The 26,156-nt window shown below is 58.0% G+C and overlaps 1 protein-coding gene and 1 non-coding gene across 5 annotated transcripts in view; both read right to left on the bottom strand.

Moving 5' to 3' along the window:
• The window catches only part of TUBGCP3 (tubulin gamma complex associated protein 3), a 43,457-nt gene extending 26,371 nt beyond the window's left edge, over positions 1–17,086 (bottom strand). For 3 of the 4 annotated variants that reach the window (XM_040991127.1, XM_040991124.1, XM_040991125.1), the window contains exons 1-7: positions 16,962–17,086; positions 13,737–13,844; positions 9,437–9,504; positions 6,167–6,244; positions 5,333–5,562; positions 2,850–3,022; positions 821–939 (exon numbers count right to left, since the gene is read on the bottom strand). In XM_040991127.1, the coding sequence (XP_040847061.1) occupies positions 821–939; positions 2,850–3,022; positions 5,333–5,562; positions 6,167–6,244; positions 9,437–9,504; positions 13,737–13,844; positions 16,962–17,037 (852 nt within the window). In that variant the 5' untranslated portion in view covers positions 17,038–17,086. The remainder of the gene's footprint in view (positions 1–820; positions 940–2,849; positions 3,023–5,332; positions 5,563–6,166; positions 6,245–9,436; positions 9,505–13,736; positions 13,845–16,961) is intronic. The other variant, XM_040991126.1, reaches the window with a different exon arrangement.
• On the bottom strand, positions 12,017–12,122 carry LOC121163795. Its single transcript, XR_005884956.1, has one exon. It is a non-coding gene; the product is annotated as a U6 spliceosomal RNA (small nuclear RNA).
• Positions 17,087–26,156: the final 9,070 nt, after the last annotated feature.

Genomic DNA, 26,156 nt, shown 5'->3' with positions numbered 1-26,156 from the left:
CTGTTCAGAAACACAGCAGTGCCACCTCGCTGGGGTGAACCCCAGCACATGAGCCAGCAGTGCCACCTCGCTGGGGTGAACCCCAACACCACATGAGCCAGCAGTGCCACCTCGCTGGGGTGAACCCCAACACCACATGAGCCAGCAGTGCCACCTCGCTGGGGTGAACCCCAACACCACATGAGCCAGCAGTGCCTCCTGGCTGGGGTGAACCCCAGCACATGAGCCAGCAGTGCCACCTCGCTGGGGTGAACCCCAACACCACATGAGCCAGCAGTGCCACCTCGCTGGGGTGAACCCCAACACCACATGAGCCAGCAGTGCCTCCTGGCTGGGGTGAACCCCAACACCACATGAGCCAGCAGTGCCACCTCGCTGGGGTGAACCCCAACACCACGCTGTAAACTAATAATAACTGGGCTTAATAGCCTTCACCTTTTTAACTAATTTTTAAAAGAACTTTTATAAATTTTTTTTTTTTTACTAGAAAGTCAGATATACAAAGAGGAAAGACAGAGAAAAATCTTCTGTTCAATGATTCATTCCCCAAGTGGCCACAATGGTTGAAACTGAACCAATCTGAAGTCAGGAGTCAGGAGCTTTTTCCAGGTCTCCCACGCGGGTGCAGGTCCCAAAGCTGAGCCATCTCCGACTGCTTTCCCAAGCCACAGGCAGGAAGCTGGATGGGAAGTGGAGCCTCCAGGACACGGACCAGCATCCATATGAAATACCGGCACATGCAAGGCAAGGACTTTAGCCACTAGGCTACCAGGCCAGGCCCTTTTTTTAAACTATTTTAAACTAGATTTCCGTCATGTACCTTTCCTTCCACTTTGTAACAGTTCTCCGTGTTGCTCATTTTGATGTTTTTCCCGTCTATGCCCTGGAACACGTACAGAATGTCTCTCACAAGGGCGGCCTCCGTGACTTCCACAGTCCCTGAAACACCAAGAACAGTTACTGACAACCACGTTTTATGATAACAGGAATCTCTTGCCTCCGATTCTGTGTTTCCCATGAACTTTGGCTGAAAGAGAGCTAGGACAGAAAGGACACCGTGTCCCACAGAGGCCTGCACGAGTCTTTAGGAAGACGAGGCTGCACGTGGGAACCTGACACAGGAAACACTGACAGCAAAGCCCCCGGTGAAGGCTCTTGACTGCCAACTAGACCACGCTCCACCATGGCGCTGTCCAGGCCCTGCAGCCTGAGCCGCGAGATGAGCACCCGCCCCGCCTGAGGCCTTCATGGGCTCTGTGCTGTGGGCACCCCGTCACAGCTCTTCCTACACAAACCGCCGGCCCTGTGGCGGCCGACAGGAGCACAGGCACCGTCCTCCTGCCCCACTCCATCTGCACGTGTCCACACATTCAAGACATGTCCTGGAGCAGCAACACACAACAGCACTTGGGGAACGCATTAGCCCATGTGCTGGGACACTGCTATGGCCCCTAGCCCGTGAGGGTGAGTCCCTAGCCGGTGAGGGTCAGTCCCTAGCCCACGAGTCGGTCCCAGCCCGTGAAGGTCAGCCCTTAACCCGTGAGGGTCAGTCCCAGCCCGTGAAGGTCAGCCCTTAACCCGTGAGGGTCGGTCCCAGCCCGTGAAGGTCAGCACCTAGCCCGAGAGGGTGAGTCCCTAGCCGGTGAGGGTGGGACCCAGCCCGTGAAAGTCAGCCCCTAGCCCGTGGGGGTCAGCCCCTGGCCCATGAAAGTCAGCCCCTAGCCCACAGGGGGTCGACCCCAGCCCATGAAGGTCAGCTCCTAGCCGGTGAGGGTCAGTCCCAGCCGTGAAGGTCAGCCCCTGGCCCATGAAGGTCAGCTCCTAGCCCACGGGGGGTTGACCCCAGCCCATGAAGGTTAGCTCCCAGCCCGTGGGGGTCAGTCCCTAGCCCACGGGGGGTCGACCCCAGCCCATGAAGGTCAGCTCCCAGCCCACTGTGGGTCAGTCCCTAGCCCACGGGGGGGTCGACCCCAGCCCATGAAGGTCAGCTCCCAGCCCGTGGGGGTCAGTCCCTAGCCCACGGGGGGTCGACCCCAGCCCATGAAGGTCAGCTCCCAGCCCACTGTGGGTCAGTCCCTAGCCCACGGGGGGTCGACCCCAGCCCATGAAGGTCAGCTCCCAGCCTGCTGGAGGTCAGCTCCCAGCCTGCTGGGGGTCAGTCTCCCACTGCTCTTTCTTCCCCTTAATTTTCTCTCCCATTTCTTTTGGATTGATCACATAAAACTTAAGCCTGTTTCATCACTTCAGCTGGCTCAGAAGAGCAGGTTCAAGGTGCTGGTTGGAAATTAGGGACAGTATCTGGAAGCTGCTATGCCAGTCAAGCATACCACTGTCACTCAGGGCACAGCCACAAGAACGGTGTCCCTGAAATCTACAAGTACAGGGCCACTGGAGCCACCCTGAGATCCACAGCCCATGCACCCACAGCTGCACCCACTGCTTACCCCAGGAGCCCCGAATCTCCCTCTGGATTGTCGGGGAGCTTCCTCCCTGCCCTGCAACTGTGCTAAGCATAGACAGTGTAAACGAGACACATGTAGCCCCTTGCTGGGTCTGGTCTCGGTGGAGACAGGTGACTACCTCTCTGCTGAGCGGCAACAGGGGGCCCAGGAAGCCAGGCAGCAGGTGTGGGAAGCAGGGTGACGGGGGCAAGGCCAGGCCGGTGGGGGCAGGGGCCGTGAATGGTGGGTGTTCCTCTCAAGACAGCTCAGGGCCACAGACGAAGAAGCTGGCATCCAGAGACACGGAGGGCCCTGGCCTCAGCCAAGAGGTCCCCGACAGATCTGAGCCCTATGCCTCACACAGGGAGGCCCAGCTCCTCAACGTTCAACAGCAGCACCCTCACTCACCACTCCCGTCCCCGTCTCTGCGCGACCTCGGCGTGTTGCGGGAAGCAGAGTTCGGGACGCCTCTGGAGGGAGGGGCCTGAGAAGAGGGCTGGTTCGCGGTCAGAGTCCACGCGAGGCGCGAGCCCAGCTGTGGCCGAAGGCAGTCCCCTACACCAGGGGCCGGCTGGGACTGTCTGCAAGAAGAAAGCGACCATTAGTCTCGAGAGGCCTGGGACACAGGAGCACCCCGGCGACGCTGCCACGCCTACAGGCTCCTATTCCACAGCACCCTCCTGGAACCTCCCTACCCCCACTTCCAAAGTCCCCACACCAGCTGGTCAGCCTTAATCCACATGTCCAGGGCGGGATGGAAACCCGTGAACCTGCCCCGTGCCTGTCCTCATGGTCTCTGCCCTTTCCAGTGCTCAACACGAAGAGAAAACGCAGTGCGACTGCGTGGGATGTAAGATAAACAAACGCACATTTAAGGCCCACAAAGCTTCTTACTAATTCAGGGGAAGCACTTCAGCTGTTCAGAAAACTCGGGAACATGGTGACAGCTGGTTCTTAACAGACACTGACAACTGTGATAAACTCCACTCCAGGGACCGCACCACACAAGGCTGAGCTGCCAAGCGCCCGTGGCCGTGCCTGCAGCACTCCGGTCTACACCGAGTCAGACAAGGAGCCTGAGCTCCGGCCCATCCTGCGGCAAGCGAGAAACCAAGGAAAAGCTGAGGCCGCCTTGCTTAGCTCATCTTTATTCAGATTTAATTATCTAAAAGGCAAAGTGACTTGCAGGAGAGCAAAACCTTCCGCCCAGTGGCTCATTCCACAAACAGCAACAACAGCCAGACCTGGGCCAGGCCAAAGCTGCAAGCCAGAGCCCCACCTAGGTCTCCAATGCAGGTCGCAGGGGCCAAGCAGGAAGGGCGCCCCCCTCCGCTGTCCCAGGCATGTGAGCAGGGAGCCGGGCAGGAAAGACAGCTGGCCCGTCCCCTCTGCTGTCCCAGGCATGTGAGCAGGGAGCCGGGCAGGAGGACAGCTGGCCCGTCCCCGCTGCTGTCCCAGACACATGAGCAGGGAGCCGGGCAGGAAGACAGCTGGCCCGTCCCCGCTGCTGTCCCAGGCACATGAGCAGGGAGCCGGGCAGGACAGCTGGCCCGTCCCTACTGCTATCCCAGGCACATGAGCAGGGAGTCGGGCAGCAAGCAGCAGCTGGGGCTCCAGTTCATACTCTGATGTGAGAAGCAGAGCTGCAGGCGCCATGACAGCAGCTTCTATTTTCAGTGCGAAAAAGATTGACAACAGTCATTGAAAGTATCTTTGAAAACATCTAAGTTTGAGTGAATGGTTCTAAGACTGCGTCAGTTCAAAGCTCGCTCTATGGTTCTGCTCTGTCACGACAAAGATGATTTCAAATTCTATGGAATAAGAACGCCAGGATAGGGCCCGGCGCGGTGGCACAAGTGGTTAAGGTCCTCGCCTTGCATGCCCGGGATCCCATATGGGTGCAGGTTCTAGCCCCGCTTCCCATCCAGCTCCCTGCCTGTGGCCCGGGAAAGCAGTCGAGGACGACCCAAAGCCTTGGGACCCTGCACCCGCGTGGGAGACCCAGAAAAGGCTCCTGGCTTCAGACTGGCATAGCATCAGCCGTTGCGCTCACTTGGGGAGTGCATCATTGGACGGAAAATCTTCCACTCTGTCTCTCTTCTCTATATATCCACCTTTCCAATAAAAAAAATAATAAAAATAAATCTTTTTAAAAAAATTTTTTAAAAAAAAGGATGCCAGGATATGGGTTTCAGAATCCCTCTGAGCACTGCTGCGAACACACCACCAGCTCTCCTGGGAGCACAGCCCCTGCTGGGAACCCAGCAGAGTACTGCCCACACTCCATCGTGCAAACGTGGAAAACAGCCTGAATCCTTGCTCTGCTTTGGGAAAAAATATTCACTTTATAATCACGTATTTCACATCATTTCCAGGAAGAAACCACAGCACAGCTGAAGGCACCTGCCTCTCGTGCAACAGTGGACACCAAGCACACTGGCAGCTACGCCACTTATCACCATCGCTGTGAACTCCCGCGGCCCACACCAGTGGGGAAAGCCACAGGCAGACAGCACCCCACACACCCCATCCGTCCTCTCTCCACCACAGTGCTCCGTCCGTCCTCTGTCCGTCACAGTCCCCACCACAGGGACCTCCCTCCGTCCTCTGTCCGTCACAGTCCCCGCCACAGGGACTTCCATCTGTCCTCTGTCCATCACAGTCCCCGCCACAGGGACCTCCGTCCGTCCTCTGTCCATCACAGTCCCCAGCTGCAGGGACCTCTGTCCGTCCTCTGTCCATCACAGTCCCCGGCCACAGGGTCCTCCGTCCGTCCTCTGTCCATCACAGTCCCCGCCACAGGGTCCTCCGTCCGTCCTCTGTTCCGTCATAGTCCCCGGCCACAGGGGCCCAGCTCTTGAGGACACCTGTCAGGGGTGTGGCAGCATTACCCTGGAAGGAGTGCGTGTGGCACTGGCGTGGGCGTGGGCGCAGGCCCGTTGAAGGTGAATACGCTGAGGCTGCTCACGCCGCTGCTGCCCATGCTGCCCGCACTCGGGGCTGACGGGGCGCCGCGGTCCTGGTAGCTCAGCGGCAGGGTCTGAGGCCTGGCGCAGTAGTAGGGTGTGGAATGGGCATCTCGGGGCAGCGCTTGGGCAAATAACGCAGCATAGCTGGAAACCTGGAAAGGAGCAGACACGCTCTGAGAGAACGGCACAGCAACGTGGGGCTTCCCACGGCCAGCACACACGCTCCTCTAGAGAACCGAGCCACGCGCTCACAGCTAGGCCTCTGTCTGAGATGGGCCGACTGACAAGAGTTCCAGACCACCTCAGGACCTTCTGACCCAACAGGCCCCACATGGAGGGTTGAAGCAAGATCCAGAGAACGACCCCCCACAGCCCAGGAGATTTACACAGTACACTCTTCCACAATGAACTCCTATAGCTACAAAAATGTACTGTGAGGAAAAAAGAAAGAGAACAAGTAAAAACATCATAGGACAAAAAAAGAACATTCCAAAACCAACCACTTTTATTTAATCTAATTCCTACTTAATCACATCACACTTTAACACAGCTCTGAGCAACAGCCTATGGACTACGCACTAGCCAGAGCGCCGGCTGACACAACCAAGCGGAAGGTGGCACGAGGGCCTGTCCCGAGGACACGGCGCCCAGCAGAGGATGGCCACTGGCCCTTCACGACCACTTGGGCCTGAAGGTACGCCTGGTTCAATCCAGTGTAACTGTGCCCAGAGGGCAGCGGCCGCACTGAGTGGTTACCTTGCCCACCTGCTTGCGTGGGTCCTCGCTAAGATTCAGCAACAGGTAGAGTATCGACCACTTGTTTTTCAAAACACCCTGTTTAGAGGGAAAAAACACACACACACATTTGGTATTAAAAGAACCATTTTATGTAACAACCCACTCCCTTATATTGCACTTATACCATGCTCCAATAGCCTGAACCGAACAGCACTGTCTCCCCACGAATAACCCTCACATGTTCCCAAACACACCGATAGTAAATAAGTGCCATTAGAAAATACACTTTAATTTTTTCTCATTTAGCAATGCCCCCTTCAGGTCCAGAACTACAGGATGATGCAGGAAGAACTGTCACGTGCCACAGTGACTATGCCAAGTATCGCACCGCCCTGAACGCAGGCTGGGCCTGGCAGCAGGTTCAGCGTCAAGGAGCCAATCCGGAGGTTTCCAAGTAGGAAATCCTGCATGGAACAGTTTTCCTGCAGGCTCCGTATATCATGCTGTCCAAACTCACACCTGGAACAGCAAAGCTCAAGCAGTGTGGCCTAGAATCCACACGACCTTCCCTAGTGCTGCGTTGACACACACACACTTGCAGTTATACTAAACACTTCACTCCCAAGCACTCCCCTCAAGAGCCAGCTTGTCAGCCCGAGGGGGACGTGGTTCTGGGGCACGCTCACTCAGGTGCCTGCTGGGGCAACCAGCAAAGAGCCCTTAGCCTCAGGCTGTCCCAGTCGCGCAGCACACGCAGCAGGAGAACAGGAAAGGAACATGGACGTGAGCCGAGCAAACACGTCCATCTAGTGGGAGCCCGAACGCAGCCGAGAACAGAACAAGGGGCTTGATGCTGCACAAGAAGAGCAGGCTGCAGCCAAGGCACAGGCGGCACTGGACACGGCCCACCCCAGCCGCAGGGCACTGAGGAGGACCGAGGCCCAGAAAGGACCTGAAGGACGGGACTGAAGCACCCATGTATGTCCAGTCACAGCCCTGGACCACTCCATGCAGCGGGCTCAGCAAGCTGCCCCACAAGACAGCCACTAAGAGCCGAGGCCGACAGAGGGGGGCCGACAGGGCCAGGTCCTCCACACTGCACCTCCTGCCAGGGCGCAGCATCTCCCCAGGCTGTGACAAAAAAAGCAATCCCTGAGACTCTATGACAGCCCCAAACCCAGGGCAGAATGTGCCACCAGACCAAACCCAGGGGACACAAGCGACAGCCAGCAGAGGACAGTAAACAGCAGGTGCCTGGTCTCTGCTGTCATTCACCCAGAGGACATAAGAGAAATGTGGGTTGCAGGGGCAGAGGGGTTTGGCACCAGGGCTGTGGGACCCGGAGACCCAGTGGCAGTTCCTCAGGAATTCAGGGATGCTAAGGCGTAGGGAGACAGCTCGCCTCCGCCACCAGGGACCCCACGGACACAGAGCTCACCTCCACCACCAGGGACCTGACTACAACCCCAGCTCTTTGAGCAAACATGCATTAGGACAAACTTCCAAAAATGAACAAAAGTGTGCACACAAAGGCTGGCGAGTGGCATGGTGTCCACAAGGAGGCAGCGTCGCTCTCATGTGGGAGAGGCACCCACAGGAGTGGTCAGAACAGGGCAGCAACTGGATAGCCAGCCACTGGGTCCTCGGCCTGGGGCAAAGGTGAGAAGGGTGGCCTATCAGAGCCAAGGGAGGGCAGGCAGTAGCGTGAGGAGGGTCAGCCTGCAGGATGGGCAGCCACTTCTCGGCCAGCAGCCACTCAGCAGGTTCAGCAGTCACCCCAGCCATCCTCTCCCTCAGTGCCGCCAGTTCCAGCTGTGCCACGTGTTGGCCAGAGAGCAGGCAACCAGGGACAGACACAGCCCAGCCACCAGGACACAGACCAGGGAGCCACAGGGAAGGTCTAGCGCCCTCAACAGCACCAGTTCACAGCCATCTATGCAAGGCACGAAGATCTGCAAACTCAAAGACCTCCAGCAGACTGAAGTCACTTCAACACAGAGACAGGGTGAGGATCCCAAGGGATGAGAGAGGCCCCAAAACTGATGGCTCTGGGTCAGCTGCTTAACCCACAGCAGCACACAGCTCCACATAGCATTGGCCCCATCCTGGACGGAGGATCCAGCTGGGACCACCACGTCACCACTCCTCGCAACAGCCAGCTCCTCACCAGGGCTGCCAGCCCGCAGGCACAGGAAGACCTGAGCAACAACACCCTTTGCCTTCCAAGGACCAAGTATTTTCAGCCAAGCAATGGGACTGCTATGGTCTATACATATTTCTTTGTTTTGATTAATTCCTACTATTACTTCTACTGCTTTCTGTCACACCCGCCGCAAAGCGAAAACTAACCCGAGCAGCTCTAGGCTGGCCACTGCTGGAAGCAAACATGGCGAGTCCTACCTACAAATGCATCAAACACCCCTGACCATGTGTCCAAGGAAAGGCGAGTCTTATTGTCCAGCAGTCTGAGAAAAGCCACGGCGGAGCTGCCGTCACAGCCAGAGCACCCAGGTGGAGAGGACTCAAATTGACATCAAAATGGCCAGCACACCAACCAGCCTCCTTTAAGCAATGCTGAGGACTGCCCAGCTTGGGGTCACGGAAGGCCTGCAGGGCCACGGAAGGCCTATCGGCCACGTGGCCCCGCCCTGCAAGGCAACCCCAGGCACACCTGCAGCTCAGGTTCCCTCCTGATGCCCAGGTCCCTGCTGCCCGCGGGGCCCCAGAGGCCCCCAACCCCTTCCCGGCCACAGCACACACTCTGATGCAGGCTTTGCCTGGCTCAGCTTCTCTGCCAAAGGAGCAGGAACCTGAGTGAGCCCAGCGCCCTCCTGGCAGCCAGAGATCACCATGACTCCAGCGACACACGGGCTGGCCGCGTACCCGAGAAAAGCATGAATGAGCTGAGCCATTGGTTCTCAAGTATCAAGACCCAATCCCGTGTGTTCTGTAGGTTCTCGCTACAACCAGACGAATTAGGACACACTAAACAATAAAGCCACTGGCTGGAGGGGTGCCAGTGAAGAGATACGCTCAGGCCAGCAGCCCCATCCAGTGTCAGGGACATAGCCTGGGACACAGCAGGGACATGCTCCCCCACCCCGTCCCCTCCACCCTCACCAGTCCCAGGGGTCACTCAGCTAACCTTGCTTCTGATAGCGGCATTCTTAAGGCAATGAGCAGTAACTGCAACTACAAGCCACTTCTAATCGCAAAGTTTAATGTGACACCACAAAAAGAAAAACAGAGTTCCAGTAACCCCATTTCTCTCAGGAGCCTGCACTATACCTGAGAGTGAAGTTTCCTGTGGAGCTCCGAAAACAATGCAGCATCGGCTTCCCGTCGCTGTCGAATAACTGACAAAGGAGAGAGATGCGTTACTCAGAGTCCACGTTTACAGCTTTCACCCACACTACAGGCAATGCTCAAGAGCTGAAGTGTGAGCCAGCTAAGGAGTAACCCTGGGCTACACAGGAATTTAGTCAGGGGCCAGCACAGAGGCCTAACAGCCTAACCCTCTGCTTGCAGCGTCAGCATGCCGTATGCACGCTGGTTCGAGTCCCAGGTGCTCTACTTCCCACCCAGCTCCCTGGCAATGTGCCTGGGAAGGCACAGGAAGACAGCTAAAGTCCTTGGACTGCGGCGTCATGTGGGAGACCCAGAAGCTCCTGGCTCCTGGCTTCAGGTCGGCTCAGCTCTGGCCACTATGGCCATGTGGAAGAGAACCAGAGAAAGGAAGATCTCTCAGAAAAACAAACCTTTGAAAAAAAACAAAGAAAGAATGTGGTCAACTCTTTGAACTTCTCTGACATTTGTAAAATATAGAAAATACTAGTCCAGGATCAAGGAGTTTATGTAAAAATTAAAGCAATGGAAATGATGGGATAATTTAGATTTCACTTATAAAGATCAGTCAACAGTGAGGCGAGGTATGCCTGACAGCACTTAGACCTGAAAGCAGAGACTGAGAGTGAAGTATCTTTAGAATTCTACATAAAAGGGTAATAAACAAAATATGTAACAGGATTAACTTGATCTCAAAACTGTACATCACAAACATGTGTATGAAGATAGGCAGCAGTGTTCTACCTCGTTTTAATATAAAATGTACTGTCACTTACTATTTCAAAACAAAGACCAAGTGCTAACAGTTCAATCTAGTGATTAAATCCCAGCTGGGGCTGCTCACACCTATTCCCACCTCGCCTTCTGCGAGCGGACACCCTGACAAGCAGAGAGAACGGCTCATGGAGCTGGGTCCCACTACACAACCAAAGCCCTGCCCTGGCACCCCGGCTCTGGGCCTCGGCAGGGCTCTGGGCCTCAGCCCGGCCCGGCCCTGCCCTGGCACCCTGGCTCTGGGCCTCGGCCCGGCCCTGCCTCAGCATCCCGGCTCTGGGCCTCGGCCCAGCCCGGCCCTGGCACCCCGGCTCTGGGCCTCGGCAGGGCTCTGGGCCTCAGCCCGGCCCGGCCCGGCCCTGGCACCCCGGCTCTCAGCCGGGCCCTGCCTCAGCATCCCGGCTCTGGGCCTCGGCCTGGCCCGGCCCTGGCTACTGCAGGCATCTGGCGAGTGAACCAGCAGATGCAAGCTCTCTGTATAAATGAGCTACTACAGTGAAAGGGAAGTCCATGCAGATCCCACTCTAGACAGGAGAATGCCAATCCCATCGGGGTGCCCCGAAGGAAGAGACAACCGCCGCCTTTCCACACACACCACTTGAGCATGGCTGACTCTCAGACAGCCACCTTCCTGGAAAAGGCACCTCTTTAAACGTGAACGCACAGGCCCGAGCTGCCACCAGCTACAACACAGGCATGGTGGCAGGGTGTCAGCTTGGAGCCCAGCCGCTCTGTTGCTAACCCAGCTCCTGGCTAACATGCTGGGAAAGTGGAAGACAGCCCAAGTACCAGTGGGAGACCTGGTTCAAGTTCCAGGACCCCAGCTGTGGTGGTCATCTGGGGGCTGAAGCCGCAGGTGTAAGAGCTCCATCTCGCCATCACAGCCTTTCACCCACTCACTCTGCCCTTCACATAAGTCAGTTCTGGGCCAGTACTGCGGTATAGCAGGCTCAGCCTCCACGAGGTGCCAGCATCCCAAAGGGGCACTAGCTCCTGTCCCAGCTGCTCCACTTACAACTCAGCTCCCTGCTGACAGGGAAAGCAGCAGAAGATGGACCAAGTCCACATGGAGACCTGGAGGAAGCTCCTGGCGTCAGACTGGCCCGGGCAGCTCTGACTGCTGTGTCCATGTAGAGAGGGAACCAGCACACAGAAAATCTCACTGACTCTCCTCTCCTGCCTTTCCAATAACTCTTCAAGTAAACCAGCCTTAAGGAAAAAAGCTAACCAGGACTCCTCCTGCTGCCCTTTCCGGGTGGTCTGAATTGATTTAAATCATGCTGGCCAATCAGCTGCACTTAAACATACTATTCCTTGCAGTGAGAGTTGACACCCTTCAGGGTCACCTGGGACTAGAGCCTGGACTGACATGCCAGCTGTCGGAAGGACAAGCCAGACCTGTGCCCCAACCCCAACTACACTTAGAGCTCTTCCTATGTAGAAGGGCAACGCTGTCTTTCAAACATATCATTGGGGCCAGTGTTGTGGCACAGCACGCTAAGCTGGCACCTGCAACACAGGAAACCTGGGAAAGCGTGGGACCCTCCCCGACACCACCACGCAGGAGGCCCAGCTCGAGTTCTAGGCTCCTGGCTTCGCCTGGTTTGCCCTGGGGTTACAGTCATTTGGGGAGTGAACCGGCAGGTGGAAGACTCTCTCTCTGTCTCTGCAAATAAAAATTTTTAAATGTATCATATAAAGTTCATACGAGAAACGCAATTAAAATCTAATGAAATTTACTATTTTTAAATACTATATAAATACATTTCAAAAAATACAACCATCACGGCCTAGTGGCTTGCTAATCTTCTCTGTATCATTCTAATTTTAGTACATGTGCTGCCGAAGCGAGCACTGGGGCCCAGCGTCTCGGGCAGTATGTGTTAAAACACCAGCATCCCAGCCTCTCCATCCTCAGCTCTGCCAAGACACCTGTTAAAGCGCAGGGGGAAAGGGCTGCATCCTTGCCACTCACACGAGTGACGAGGGTGAAGTTTCTGGGTCCAGCCTGGTCAGCCTGGTCCAGCCTTGGCCATCTGGGGAGCAGCCAGGAAAATGGCTGGGAGATCATCATACACACACACTAGCAACACCTCTCTTCAGATGGGTGTCTCAGACTCACTGCTGCTCAGCACACTGTCAACAGGTCAGGCCACCATGGCCGCCCCTCACCCACAGCCCCAGCACCGGGACGCGCCTCCTGCACGGTGAAAGCTCTCAGCAGACGGCCAAGCGCACAGCAGCGGCTAGGGTGGAAGACCACCAAAAGGTCTTTAGAATGGGTCACTGCAATTCACTAGGACACCAAGAAACAAGACCAAGCACAGCACCCGGGACAGTGCCAGGAGGCCCTCACAGGCACACGTGCCCACCATCCACAGCACAGCACCCGGGGCAGTGCCAGGAGGCCCTCACAGGCACACGTGCCCACCATCCACAGCACAGCACCCGGGGCGGTGCCAGGAGGCCCTCACAGGCACACGTGCCCGCAGCTCCACAGCACAGCACCCGGGGCAGTGCCAGGAGGCCCTCACAGGCACACGTGTCCACCATCCACAGCACAGCACCCGGGGCAGTGCCAGGAGGCCCTCACAGGCACACGTGCCCACCATCCACAGCACAGCACCCGGGGCGGTGCCAGGAGGCCCTCACAGGCACACGTGCCCACCATCCACAGCACAGCACCCGGGACAGTGCCAGGAGGCCCTCACAGGCACACGTGCCCACCATCCACAGCACAGCACCCGGGGCGGTGCCAGGAGGCCCTCACAGGCACACGTGCCCGCAGCTCCACAGCACAGCACCCGGGGCAGTGCCAGGAGGCCCTCACAGGCACACGTGTCCACCATCCACAGCACAGCACCCGGGGCAGTGCCAGGAGGCCCTCACAGGCACACGTGCCCGCAGCTCCACAGCACAGCACCCGGGGCAGTGCCAGGAGGCCCTCACAGGCACACGTGCCTGCAGCTCCACAGCACAGCACCCGGGGCACGGCCAGGAGCTCCGAGAGGAAGGGCCCACAGCCAGGACACAGCTGCCTGTTCTCAGAGCCAGTCCCCTCAAGACACCTCAGGACAATCCTCCTGTAAACCTAGGGCTCAGAAACGAGGGGTTCCCGCCCCACTGCATGTGTCAGTGATGGTGGCAGCCAACGGGGTGTTCTGTGCCATCTGCTCAGACGGCAGGTGTCACAAAGACAACACCACCAGATGCGAGTGAGGCCTTCCTGAGACCAGCGCTGTCCAACAGCATGGGGGACACACCTCCTGGCCAGGCAGGCCCAGCCTTTCCAACTCCCAGAGAGAACTGAGTCCTCCCCAAGAAGCACACACAGGACCCCAGAACGAGGTATCAGTCCACTGGGCCGAGAGCTCCGCATTCCAGGAAACTTTTCCCAGTCTACCTTTCCAATAACTGAGCCCACACTCCTCATGCACGCGGGACCCACGACAGGGCTGTGAATACGTACGCTCTTTCTTGATCTTCTCAGCCACAAGAAACTCATCTCTCTCAACAGTTGGGGCAAAGTTGCTGCCAATAACCCGCACAGCAAACTGGAACTGTTGGGCGACGTCGGCTGGAAAGGGAACAGAGACGCACGGGTCAGCACCTGCAGCCACACTGAGCACCTGCTGCTCCCAGCACAAGAGGGCAGACCGGGTGCCAATCCACCTTCCCAAGGTCTGATGAAGAACTAAAAAGATGCCGAGTCAAAACATATGAATAAATGAATGAAGGAAGCCTTGCCTCAGAGGGACAGGGAGGGGTCAGCAGAGGGATCCTTAAAGGAAAAAATGCGACTGACGATCGGAAAAGAGGGAGCCTGCTCAGCGCCAGCCGACAGGACAAGGAGGGCAGAGCTCCCAGGGGGCATCCTGACAGGAAGTGGAGAACAGGCCCATGGTACCTGTCCAGGACGAGGAGAGCAGAGCCCAGAGCCCCCAGGACAGAGCGAGCAGCCAAGGACACCTCCAGGTGCACCTTGACATAGAGCACAGCTTTGTTCCCTTCCTTCACACGATTACACTGAGAATACAGCTCTGAAAAGAAAGTAAGGGACAGGGCCCAGCGCGGTGGCCTAGCAGCTAAAGTCCTCGCCTTGCATGCACCGGGATCCTATATGGCCACGGGTTCTAATCCCAGCAGCCCCACTTCCCATCCAGCTCCCTGCTTGTGGCCTGAGAAAGCAGCCAAGGACGGCCCAAAACCTTGGGACCCTGCACCCATGTGGGAGACCCCAAAGAGACTCCTGGTTTCGAACCAGCTCAGCTCTGGCCGTTGTGGCTGCTTAGGGAGTCGATCATCAAGCGGAAGATCTTCCTCTCTGTCTCTCCTCCTCTCTGTATATCTGCCCTTCCAATAAAAAAATCTTAAAAAAAAAAAAGGAAGGAAGGAAAGGATAGCCTACCAGGACCAAAGAGAACAAGGCAGACATGCACTCCACCAGCAGGCAAAGCCCGCGTGCTGACCGTGGGACTGGTCCGGGGGAACATACTCTGGGTTACAAATGGTGATGGGGAGGACCCCAACGCAGCTCCCACAGTAGAGACGGGAGGGATGCCCCACACCCCTCAGGACACAGGTGCCCACAAAGTGGGGCTGCAGGAAAACTGGCACACACGTGTGCAGGAAACACCCCAGGCCCTCAACCCACACCCACGCTGACCCTGCCCTGGCAAGCGAGGGGAAGTCAGCAGAGCCCCGTAGGAGGCAGAGCAGCCGGCCGTGCAAAAAGGCCAAGGAACAAGCGGACTGGCCAGCCAGAGAACACAGCCGCCCCAAGAGTGGAGGTCCTGCACACAGCCCCAGCCACTGCTCCCCACGGAAGCCCTGCTCCAACAGACCCCTACCACACCAAGCAGGGGGCAGGCCGGGGCCCCAGGCGCATTCACACACTCTCTCTCAGGCTGGGCACCCCAAGTTCTGTCTCCCTGCGGGGGGCAGACTGAGCACCCCAAGTGCTCCTTCTGCAGGGGAATACAAACCTCCCCCTCTTCCTGGGCTACAGGCAAGCAGCAGGAAGCATATACTGCAGGACCAGGCCCGGGCGGGCAGGAGTGAGGCACACCCAGACACACTCACACATCCACACTCACACACTAACACACTGCTTCCCACCGCAGAAATAACCCACAGGCAGTGGAGTGGAGTACGGGCGAACACAGGACCCCTCACAGGACCCAGGGCCTGACTGGGGGTGGAGGGACCCCCACTCCATCAGCTCTGAAACAAATTCCCATACTGTGTAACATTAGAATACTTTCAGACCTCAGCCCTCTTCCATTATTACACTGTTCAATCAGGGACATGACACATGAAGCCATCACTAGCAAATGAGCAAATAATGAACCAACTACCAGGAAATTACCAGCTAAAACCCACTAATGAACACCCCAATGCCAAATGTGATAAGGAGACCAGTTACTGCAGTTCCTTCGCCCATCAAACTAGAATAAACAAACACGACAAGCGTGGTTAAGCTCCCACCTGCAGTGCCAACATCCCAGGTGGGCATCGGTTTGAATCCCGGCAGCTCCACTCCCCACCCAGCTCCCAGCTGTGGCCTAGGAAAGAAGTGGAAGACGGCCCAGTGCTCCAGCCATTTGCACGCTGGACCTCGGGTGGGCAACGCTGCTGACCACGGGCCAGCGCCCGGGACCCTCTGCCCACGGGAGCGCAGGGAGCGCAAGGAGCGCTCGGCCGGCCCGAGAGCGCTCGCCAGCTGTGTGCAGACCCAGCCCAGGAGCCCCGCAGCACCAGGAGCACCCGCACATGCAGGGAGAGGAGGACAGAACCCGCACGTGCAGGGAGAGGCGGACAGACTCGGCGCGTGCAGGGAGAGGCGGACACACCACACCCGGCAGAGGCGGACAGACCCCGCACATGCAGGGAGACGTGGACAGACCCCCCGCGCGCAAGGGAGAGGCGGACAGACCCCGTACATGCAGGGAGAGGCGGACAGACCCCGCACATGCAGGGAGAGGACAGACCCCGCGCGCCAGGGAGAGGCGGACAGACCCAGCACATGCAGGGAGACGTGGACAGACCCCGCGCGCCAGGGAGAGGCGGACAGACCCAGCACATGCAGGGAGACATGGACAGACCCCGCGCGCCAGGGAGAGGCGGACAGACCCCGCACATGCAGGGAGTAGGGGACAGACCCCGCACATGCAGGGAGAGGTGGACAGACCCGGCACATGCAGGGAAAGGTGGACAGAACCCGCACATGCAGGGAGAAGTGGACAGACCCCGCACATGCAGGGAGAGGTGGACAGACCCCGCACATGCAGGGAAAGGTGGACAGACCCCGCACATGCAGGGAAAGGTGGACAGAACCCGCACATGCAGGGAGAGGTGGACAGACCCCGCACATGCAGGGAAAGGTGGACAGAACCCGCACATGCAGGGAGAAGGGGACAGACCCCGCACGCCCGGGAGAGCCGGACAGACCCAGCACATGCAGGGAGAAGGGGACAGACCCCGCACATGCAGGGAGAGCCGGACAGACCCCGCGCGCCAGGGAGAGCCGGACAGACCCCGCGCCCCGCGCACGCCCGGGAGAGCCGGACAGACCCCGCGCGCCAGGGAGAGCCGGACAGACCCCGCGCCCCGCGCACACCAGCCCGGGGTCCCCGGCCGCTCCCTGCGCACCCCGGGCGCCCCCGCTGCCCGCGCCCCACGGGACCCGGCGCACCCTCGCCGCGGCCCAGGATCCGGCAGCACAGGTTCTGCAGCAGCACGTTGGGCGACTTGTGGTCCGGCGCAGCCATGTCGGTTCCCGCTCCTCGGCTACCCGCCGGCCGCCGCCGCCATGTTCGCGTCTCCCACACTGCACCGCTCTTCCGGGCGCCTGCGGCGTGCGCCCGCCTAACACGTCCGCCACATCCGGCGGTCGCCGCGCCGGGCGGAAGGGTTCCGGGCCCCGCGGGTTTCAGCCGCCAGGGCTAGAGCGTGCGGCTGGACGTGAGGCTGACCGTGACTGGACCGTGAGGCTGGACCATGAGGCCGACCCCGCCGTCCACGCACGGCTGGACGTGACGCTGACCCCGCCGTCCACCCCGTGGCTGCACTGTGAGGCTGGACATGAGGCTGACCGTGACAGGACCCTGAGGCTGACCCCACAGCTGGACCACGAGGCCGACCCAGCCGTCCATCCACGGCTGGACGTGACGCTGACCATGCTGCCGACCCCGCGGCCCGCCGCCCTGATGCCGGCCGTGACATGGGGGGGCTGTGACGTCATCGGAGGCCGTGACGTGAGCAGCAGCCTCCCACGCGTAGCAGCGGGCACACAGCTTAGAGCCCTGTCCTCGCGGACGGTAAGTGTGTGTGGTGAGCTCTGGTCAGCCCTCCCAGCTGGCCAGCCATGATCCCTGACCAGGTCACCCGAGGAACCAGGACGCCCGGTTCTATGCCGGGCTTGGCTTGGCATAGCACACACGTGCACACAGCTTACACATCCCACACATTACATGCAGTCTGCCCACACTACCTTCCCGGTCCTATGGCTGCACAGGTTTGCTCCCAGAGTGTGCACATGCCTGCTCCTTTCGGGTCCCAGTGAGGAGGCAAACAGTCACAGCACCCGGGTTGGCATCCTGCTCTGTTGGCAACGCCGCGCCGCCACATATCCCGAGCTGAGTGGAGGCACTAGGGTTATAAGACAGACAACACACACAACACAAACACAGCGAGGCTCATTCTTGTGAAGTGAAGCCCTTTATTCAAAGTCGAACTGCTCTTATATAGTCTACTTGGCCCCTCCCAGCACTTTCCCAATGCTTAAGCAACACCTAAGCTCCCCGAGGATGTGCAAAAAGGGGAAGCAGGAAGGAGGGAAATTGCAGTCAAGCCAGGGGCTAAATCCAGGCCGTGATTGCCCTTCCTGTTACACCTTGAGAAACAAGCTAAGCTGTGGAGTTAACCTTTGGGAGACCTGGGCCTACACTGCTCGGTCCGGTCCGAGGGACCGAGCCCAGGAGACGTTGATGCGAGGTGGTCAACGAGGGGCCAGTTAGCCAGACCACAGTGCCCAGGGTCACTGGTGAGGTTCAATCCAGTGTCGTGGGGTGGCGACACTCAGTGTCAGTGGACTGGGACCATGTGAGAACAGGACCCTGCTTGAGGCTTAGTGACGGGAGAGGCCACAGTCAAGGTGAAGATCCCCGTAAGGGACTTTACATCGGGGAGAATTCCTTCTGTGATTCACTCTAGATCTTGTTGCGTTGGTCTCAGGAGGTGAAACTGTGGCCATAGAACTGCTTCTGTGGGAAGTTGAAGCTGGGAGTCTAGCTGTGTCTGCACCCCATTTGGAGGTCAGGGCTTTACCTGCATCTTAGCATGAAAAGCAGGTCAGACTGTCAGAAGTAGAGTTTTTTTGGAATATCCTGGATATTGTGTTGCTGGAGTCCAGCTCCAGCTGAGTTCGGAACTCGCGAAGGGTGCGTGGATGAGGCGCAAAGAGGAAAGAAAGACGGACCACTAGGATTCCATGATCATAATGGACAATGCGGGAAAGCTGTCCGCTTTATTTATACAAAATCAGCCAAACTCTGGCTCAGACTTTTTACGTCATGGTCAAGTGGGTGTTTCTAAGGATAATCCTGCCATTTGTTTTACCTAAAAACAATAGGAGTTCCTGCTACAATTCTTATCCTGCAACTCAATCTTGTATCACAAAGGGGAATCTAAAGAATAAGGAAAGAATGAAAGCCTAAATATAGGTCCCTTGATTAGCATAAGGTCAATGGGGACAGCCAAGACAGTAGGAATAATAGAAGGCCCTTTTGCAAGACGTTATTATTGACATAAACCTCCAAGCTCACACTGAGCACAAGGCCAACCTCACAGTAGCAAACAATGCCTGGATGGATTAGAATTCCCCGGCAGGGTGGTCCGGTGTCCATGCAAAAGAAGGTGGAGCTGCATTCAGGTGGCTGCAGAGGTGTCCGAGGGGCCCTGCCAAACAGCGGGAAGTTCCCTGTGGCCCTGCCTGCAATGGGACAATACCCTTCACACCTTCGTGTCCCCCACATCCACTGCACGGACCCCAATAGGAAGCAGTGGAGGAGGGCCAAGCACTTGGGTCCCTGCACCTGTGTGAGACCTGGAAGAAACTCCTGGCTTCAGTGTGGCCATTTTGGGGAGCAGACAAGTGCGTGGAAGCTCTGTGTGTAACTCTTCTTTCAAAATAAACACAATAAGTCAGCATTTCAAGGCGTTTCGATTTGACTCGTGATGAGTCCTTGCTCTCTGAGTGTTGTCTGGCGGCTACCATTCAACAGATGATCGAATTGGAGGAAATGGAGACTTTAATTCACCTTATTTGCCTGTTTGTGTCCTGTGTTCCTCCTGCAGGCACGGACAGGGCAGAAGGTCTGTGTGAGCAGGTCTAAATGAGCCCCCAAAGGCACGGACCGGGCACTGCAGAGGCACTGCAGGGCAGAGCTGTCCACAAACCTGACCTGGAGTTAGAGAGCAGAGAGAACACACACACACACACCCCGGTAGTGCAGGTGAGCACACGTTTAGCTCTCCATCCTCTCTTCCTCAGCTGTGTGTGCTCCCAGTTTTTACTGCTCTGAGGGCCTCTTGGCACCCAGCTCCTGCCTGTGCAGTCACCTCTTGGCCTCTGTCCTCCCACCTCACGCAGAGCCCTCTGCTGCCCTCTGCCAGCCACAAGGTGCAGGTGCCAGTCCTGCCTGGAACACCACTGAAAGGATGGAGGTCTCCTGGGCTCCTTCAGTATAACTGGGACAGACCCGCCTTCCAGGAGAGGGGAAGGCAGCATCCCTCTCCTCCTCTCTCACCAGGCACCTGCAGGAGCCTCACAGGTCGCTCACAACACAACTCAGACCTGGGTGCCCAGAGGAATGGCTTCCCTCTGGCTGCAAGCGCTGCACAGCATCCCTGGGAGATCCTGGAGAGCGGCTGCAGTCCCTCTGGACACCACCTGCCAGATCCCAGGACGAGGGCCTAGGTGTGATGGCTGGAGTGGTGGGTGACCGGTGACAGGGACCCCGTGACTGACAGGGAACCCTGTGTCAGACAGGAGATCCTATGACTGACAGGGACCCTGTAACTCACAGATAGGGGACCCCGTGACTGACAGGAGACCCCATGACTGGCAGGGGACCCCATGACTGACAGAGGACCCCATGACTGATAGTGACCCCGTGTCTGACAGAGACCCTGTAACTGACAGGGAACCCTGTGTCAGACAGGAGATCCTATGACTGACAGGGACCCTGTAACTCACAGATAGGGGACCCCATGACTGACAGGGACCCCGTGACTGGCAGAAGACCCCATGACTGACAGGGACCCCGTGACTGGCAGGGGACCCCATGACTGATAGTGACCCCGTGTCTGACAGAGACCCTGTAACTGACAGGGAACCCAGTGACTGACAGGGACTCCATGACTGAGAGTGGACCCTGTGATTGACATGGAACCCTGTGACTGTAACCAGGGACGCAGTGACGGACAGGCACCCATGAGTGAGAGTGGACCCTATGAGCAAGGACCCAGTGACCAAGGACTCCATGACTGACAGGGGACCCTGTGACTGACAGGCACATATGTGGGCCCAACCCCTGCCTGCCTCCACTGACTCGGGGATGCACAAAACCTTTGTGGAATCCTCTCTGGACCAGGCCAGCTGGCATCAGAGCTGGATGCTGCGAGGCCCAAGGCCACATGGGTGTGTCCCTGTACCTGCAGCCCAGGAGCCTCAGGAAGGGCCGTGGACAGGAACCAGGGCCCCGCACCTCAGCTGGGGCTCTGCCTACAGCACTCCCCACGCCCCAGTGTCCCTCACCCCACTACAGCTGCATTAGACCTACCCAGGCTCACAAGGGGGAGACTCGGGGCTCAGGGCCACACCGCAGGTGAGTGAGCAGGGGACGGGGCAGGGTCCCCTGGCCGCAGCCCTCTGCCTGCTCTGTGACCCAAGAGTGTGACTGTGCGGGGACATCCCAGCCTCACAGCAGCCATGCTTGGCTCATGGCCACCCAAGGACAGCCTTTGTTCCCCATCTTGGCCTTGTGCTCGCTGCACCTCCTGGAGCCAGCTGCAGGGCCCTAGAGGACAGCATGCCCACCCGGCCGTGTCTCTGAGGGGGTTCCCCACGCCTGGACTCAACCACGTGACAGCCCTGTGTGTGTCTCACCTGTGACACTAGAGTGTGCTCAGGATGGAGTCCCATGTGACACCTGCTGACAGGACTGCTGAGCACATGGGAGGCACAATGTTACCGAATGGCTCCTCCTGAAACAGGGTCTGCGACCCAGACCCTCCCCAACCCCAGGCAGACGCACCGAGCTCTCTGTGAGTCCACCTCCAGCCCCGGACCAATGACCAGCAGAGTCGGCCGGAAGCACATCTGGTGGCATCAGTGGCCAGGCCCACGTACCCAGGCCCACGTACCCAGGCCCACGCACCTGAGCTGTCGCCAGTACCTCCCAGGGCATGCAAGCAGGAAGCGGCCAGGACTTAGAGCCGCACTGCAACACGGGAGGCTGGCATCATAAACAGTGGCCAATGCCATACGCCTGCACTGGCACCAGCCCTCCTGTCTGACTAGCTCTCAGCGCATGCTCTAATGTGCTGCCACTGTGACTCCTCATCTTTGATTCGTGTACTGGACAGGTATGTGACTTTCCAAAATCTTCCCATTTTTTTAAAGATTTATTATTATTGTTTTCAATTACCAAAGTCAGATATACAGAAAGGAGAAGAGACAGAGAGGACGTTCTTCCATCCGATGATTCAATCCCCAAGTGAGTGCAGCGGCCAGTGCTGTGCCGATCTGGAGCCAGGAGCCAGGAACTGCCTCCAGGTCTCCCACGTGGGTACAGGGTCCCAAAGCATTGGGCCATCCTCGACTGCTTTCCCAGGCCACAAGCAGGGAGCTGGATGGAAAGTAGAGCTGCTGGGATTAGAACCTGCGCCCATATGGGACCCCAGTGCGTTCAAGGCGAGGACTTTAGCTGCTAGGCCATGGCGTCGGGCCCCAAAATCTTTCCATTTTTAAAAAACTGTTTCTTGTTTGAACGATGGAGTGACAAAGAGAGAAAGATCTTATCTCTGGTCTGCCCAAGACTTCCACAGCAGCCGGGGCTGTGCCAGGCAGAAGCCAAGAGCCTGGAACGCCACCTGGGTCCCCCACATGGGGGCAGGGAGCAAGCCCTTGGGCCATCATCCCTGCTGCCTCCAGGCAGGTGCACTGGGAGGAAGCTGGGCTGCCCCAGGCCCTCTGATGGGGACTTGTCCCCACAGGGGGTTGATCTCTGTACCCATCACTACCGTATTCAAACCATCCTCCTGCCAACTGATTTTTCAGTTAATCAGCAAGATTACAAATACACATTAAAAATAAATGCGATAATAAGAGTACATTGAAAAATCAGGAAGCCACAAGAAATGCTTAATGGATAAACCTCTGGCTCCTTGCACCCTCAGAGCTGGCTGCTGGCCATGTTCCCAGGCACACCAGAGTGGCTGGGAGGGTCAACGTGGGTCTGGGGTGGTTCTGAGTCCGTCAGGGGCCCTGCCCTTGGAGGGGGTCACGGTCTGTGGGACTCCAGTTAGTCCTGAGAGAGGTTGTTCCCGCGGCCTGCCCTCGCCTTCCCATTGCAGGTGTGGGCCCCTGCCTGCTCCTGTCGTGTCTCGGGCTCTGGCCACAGCCATGTGTGCCATCTGGACTTCCTGCCTCCACAGCCATGCGCCGAATCCACCCTCTTCCAAAGCAACCAAGAGCCAACGGCCTCTCACTGACACACCTGCTCCACCTGCCACGCTTCTGATGACCCTGCCACCTCCCCACCCATTGTCCACCCGGGTCACCCAGTGGCTCATCCGTCCAGCCTGTGGACATGTGGTCTCTGCCCGTCTGTGTGATCAGCGTGACATGCGGGCAGTGCTGTGAGTGGGTCTCGTTATCACCACAGGCACCTATCTTTGATCTTTGGTCACCTTCTTGTCTGATGGAGGGGAGACAGCTAAGACATGTCCTGGGATCAGGGTTCTGGCTCTGGTGGAGGCTGCAGCCAGCGGCCCCCTTCCCCCAGGCCTGGTAACCTCACAGTTACTTGGTCATGGGTACCACTGTCCCCCACCCCAGGAGTCCAGTCTTAAAATCTTGACTTGGGGCCAGCATGGTGAAATAGTGGGTTAAGCTTCTGCCTGCAATGCCTGTATCCCACATGGGCACCAGCTTGAGTCCCGGCTGCTCCACTTCCCATCCAGCTCTCTGCTGGTGGCCTGAGAAAGCAGTGGAGGTCGGCCCAAGGTCTTGAGACCCTGCACCCACGTGGGAGACCCGAAAGAGGCTGCTGGCTTTGGATTGGTGGCTCAGCTATTGCTGCTGGCCTTTTGGGAATGAGCCAGCGGATGGAAGAGTTCTTTCCCTGCAAGTCTGCCTCTCAAATAAACAAGCATTTTTTTTTTAATGACAATGCTGTGATAGGTGTTGGTGCTTCTTATTCACCCACGCATTTGCGCTCGGGGAATGGGTGTGGCTATGCAGCTGCACGGGAAAGATGTCTCCACATGGCAGTCCCCAGGCGAGGAGGGATGGTCCAGCTCTCAGCCCCTCCACCTGCAGTCAGGGACGCCCAGGGAGACTCTGGTACAGGAAACAATTGGATGAGAAATAACCCTGTACTGGGCGCAGCTATGCGGGAGGGAAGACACAGCTCCGTGAGATGGACATCCGAATCCTGGTATGCAGCGGACGCTGCCGCTCTGCCCCGGCCCGTCACAGGCAGCAGCTCCCTGCATGGCCAGCTGCCTCTCACACTTTGGCTGAGCCCAATGACAGACATGGCGGCTGTGCAGGGTTACCTGGAGCCACTTGGCCAGGGCGTCCACTGCAGAAGCTGCTGGCTCCGCATGCTGCCCTGAGCAGGTCAGAGGCCTGCAGGCTCCCTGGCCTGGAAAATGTGGTTTCATCTCAGTCCAGCGACTGAGCCATGTTAGGCAGGTGCAATGAGCTGCACAGCAGTGCTCGCTGGGGACTCTGCGTCCAGACCTGGCCCTGGGCAGACAGCAGGACAGCGGGCCTCCTGTGAGGCAGATGCAGCAGCCTCACATCCAAGGGATGGGGGCCTCCTGGCAGCCACAGCTGCTCAGGGCCTTTCTGCCTGGGTGCTGGCAGTGTGGGGAAAGGCAGCTCAGCGGTTCGGAAGAGAACTCGAGTCTGTGCGCACAGATCTGCCTTCAGTTAATAGAAGCCCCGTGAGCTGAGCCCTAGGGCCCGTGTTCAGGCCTACTGTAAATATATGCACTCTAAGGCTTTGCTTTTATGTGAAACACACACTCACGGGAGAGAAAGAGCAAGAAAGGCACAGAGAGATGTTCCATCCACTGGTTCACTTCCCAGATGGTCACATCAGCCAAGACTGGGCCAGCGTGAGGCCGGAAGCTTCGTCCAGCTCTCCCACGTGAGTGCAGGGGACCCAGACACTTGGGTTGTCTTCAGCCACTTCCCCAGGTGCAGAGGCAGGCTGGGTAGGAAGTGAGGCAGCAGAGGTTGAACAGCACCATATGGGATGCCCCGCAGCACCGATCCCTCATGTGTCAGTGACGAGGGTGCTGGATCTGCCCGAGTGCCCTGCCATCCCTCAGCAGCCTGCTGTGCCCTGGCACGGCTACATGCCCCCTGCTATATATACAACGCACCTGCGCCCTTCCAGGGAGGACTGATGGGATGAGCGGCTGCTGGCTCAGGGCATGTCCATCCCTGCAGCACCAGCTCCTTCCGGCTTTGGCTGGAGCGAGGAGAAAATGGTGCCCTGATAGGAAATCAATAGCAGGCCGGACAGAGCGCCTCGGATCAGGTTTCCAGGCGGGAATGCCATAATTCCTCAGGGGCCTGCCGCCCTGCCAACAATAGATCCCAAAGTGCAATTTTGGCAGAATAAACAAAACACTGGTTTAGAAAATGGTATTTTTGCAATGATCTCATAGGACACAACGCTAGAAAACAAGGACAAAGCTCCCACGGGACCAGGCTGCCATGTAGGAGCCCCCGAAAGAAGGAAAAGAAGATGGAGAGGGGCAGAGTGCCGTTGTGTGCCTGCTAGGCGCGGGCACTATGCACAAATCACCGTCGAGGTGAGCCCACTGGGTCCTGCAGCAAGAGCCCCAGACAGGAACCCCAGCAGCGGGGAACGGGGTGGGGCCTTCCTAGGGTTCAGCCAGGGGCGTGGAAAGGACACGAGGGTCCACAGGGAGTGTGAGGGGAAAGGACAAAGGGTGGCCAACTCCTTCTGGGAGGACTCAGAGGAGGCCGAGACGCTGCCCTGAGCTGGAGGACAGGCGTGGGGCAGAGGCCATGGGCAGAGGGCACGCTCCACCTCCCAGGTGCCATCAGGGAGACTCACAATAGCAGAGGAATAGGGGGCTGGTCATTAGCCCAGCGGCAGCTAAGATAGCAGCGTGGCAGTGCCAGCAGCTCCAGCTGCCCACTCTGCACCCAGGGAGGCAGCGGTGACAGCCAGTGACGGGGCTCCTGTCCCCAGCGTGGGAGTCCAAGCCACACTGTCTTGGTACTGGCCTGGCCCAGCCCTGGCCTCTCCATGTGTGTTTGCAGAGTGAACCCACTGAAGTGAGTGCCTGCCTTTCTTTGTGTGCCTCTCAAGACAGAAACATTTTTAGAAAGGAAAGGAACAGATGGGAAGAACTCAAATTCTGGGTGCACAGGTGCCCACACTGGAAACCAGACATGCTCCATGCACCAGGATCGGCCTTCAGCCCTTCCCAGAGGCAATGCTGCACTGGGGAGATGCCACAAGAGACTCGGTCCTGGGCAGGGGCCTGCGAGGAGTCCCGGCTCCCTTCCCAACCAGATGTTCCCCGTTTTCAGGCTGCGTGGGAGTCCCGTGGG

Source organism: Ochotona curzoniae, unplaced genomic scaffold, assembly GCF_017591425.1.
Source record: "Ochotona curzoniae isolate NIBS_2020 unplaced genomic scaffold, NIBS_Ocur_1.0 contig_64, whole genome shotgun sequence".
Lineage (NCBI taxonomy): Eukaryota > Metazoa > Chordata > Mammalia > Lagomorpha > Ochotonidae > Ochotona > Ochotona curzoniae.
This window is presented reverse-complemented; position numbering and strand designations above follow the sequence as displayed.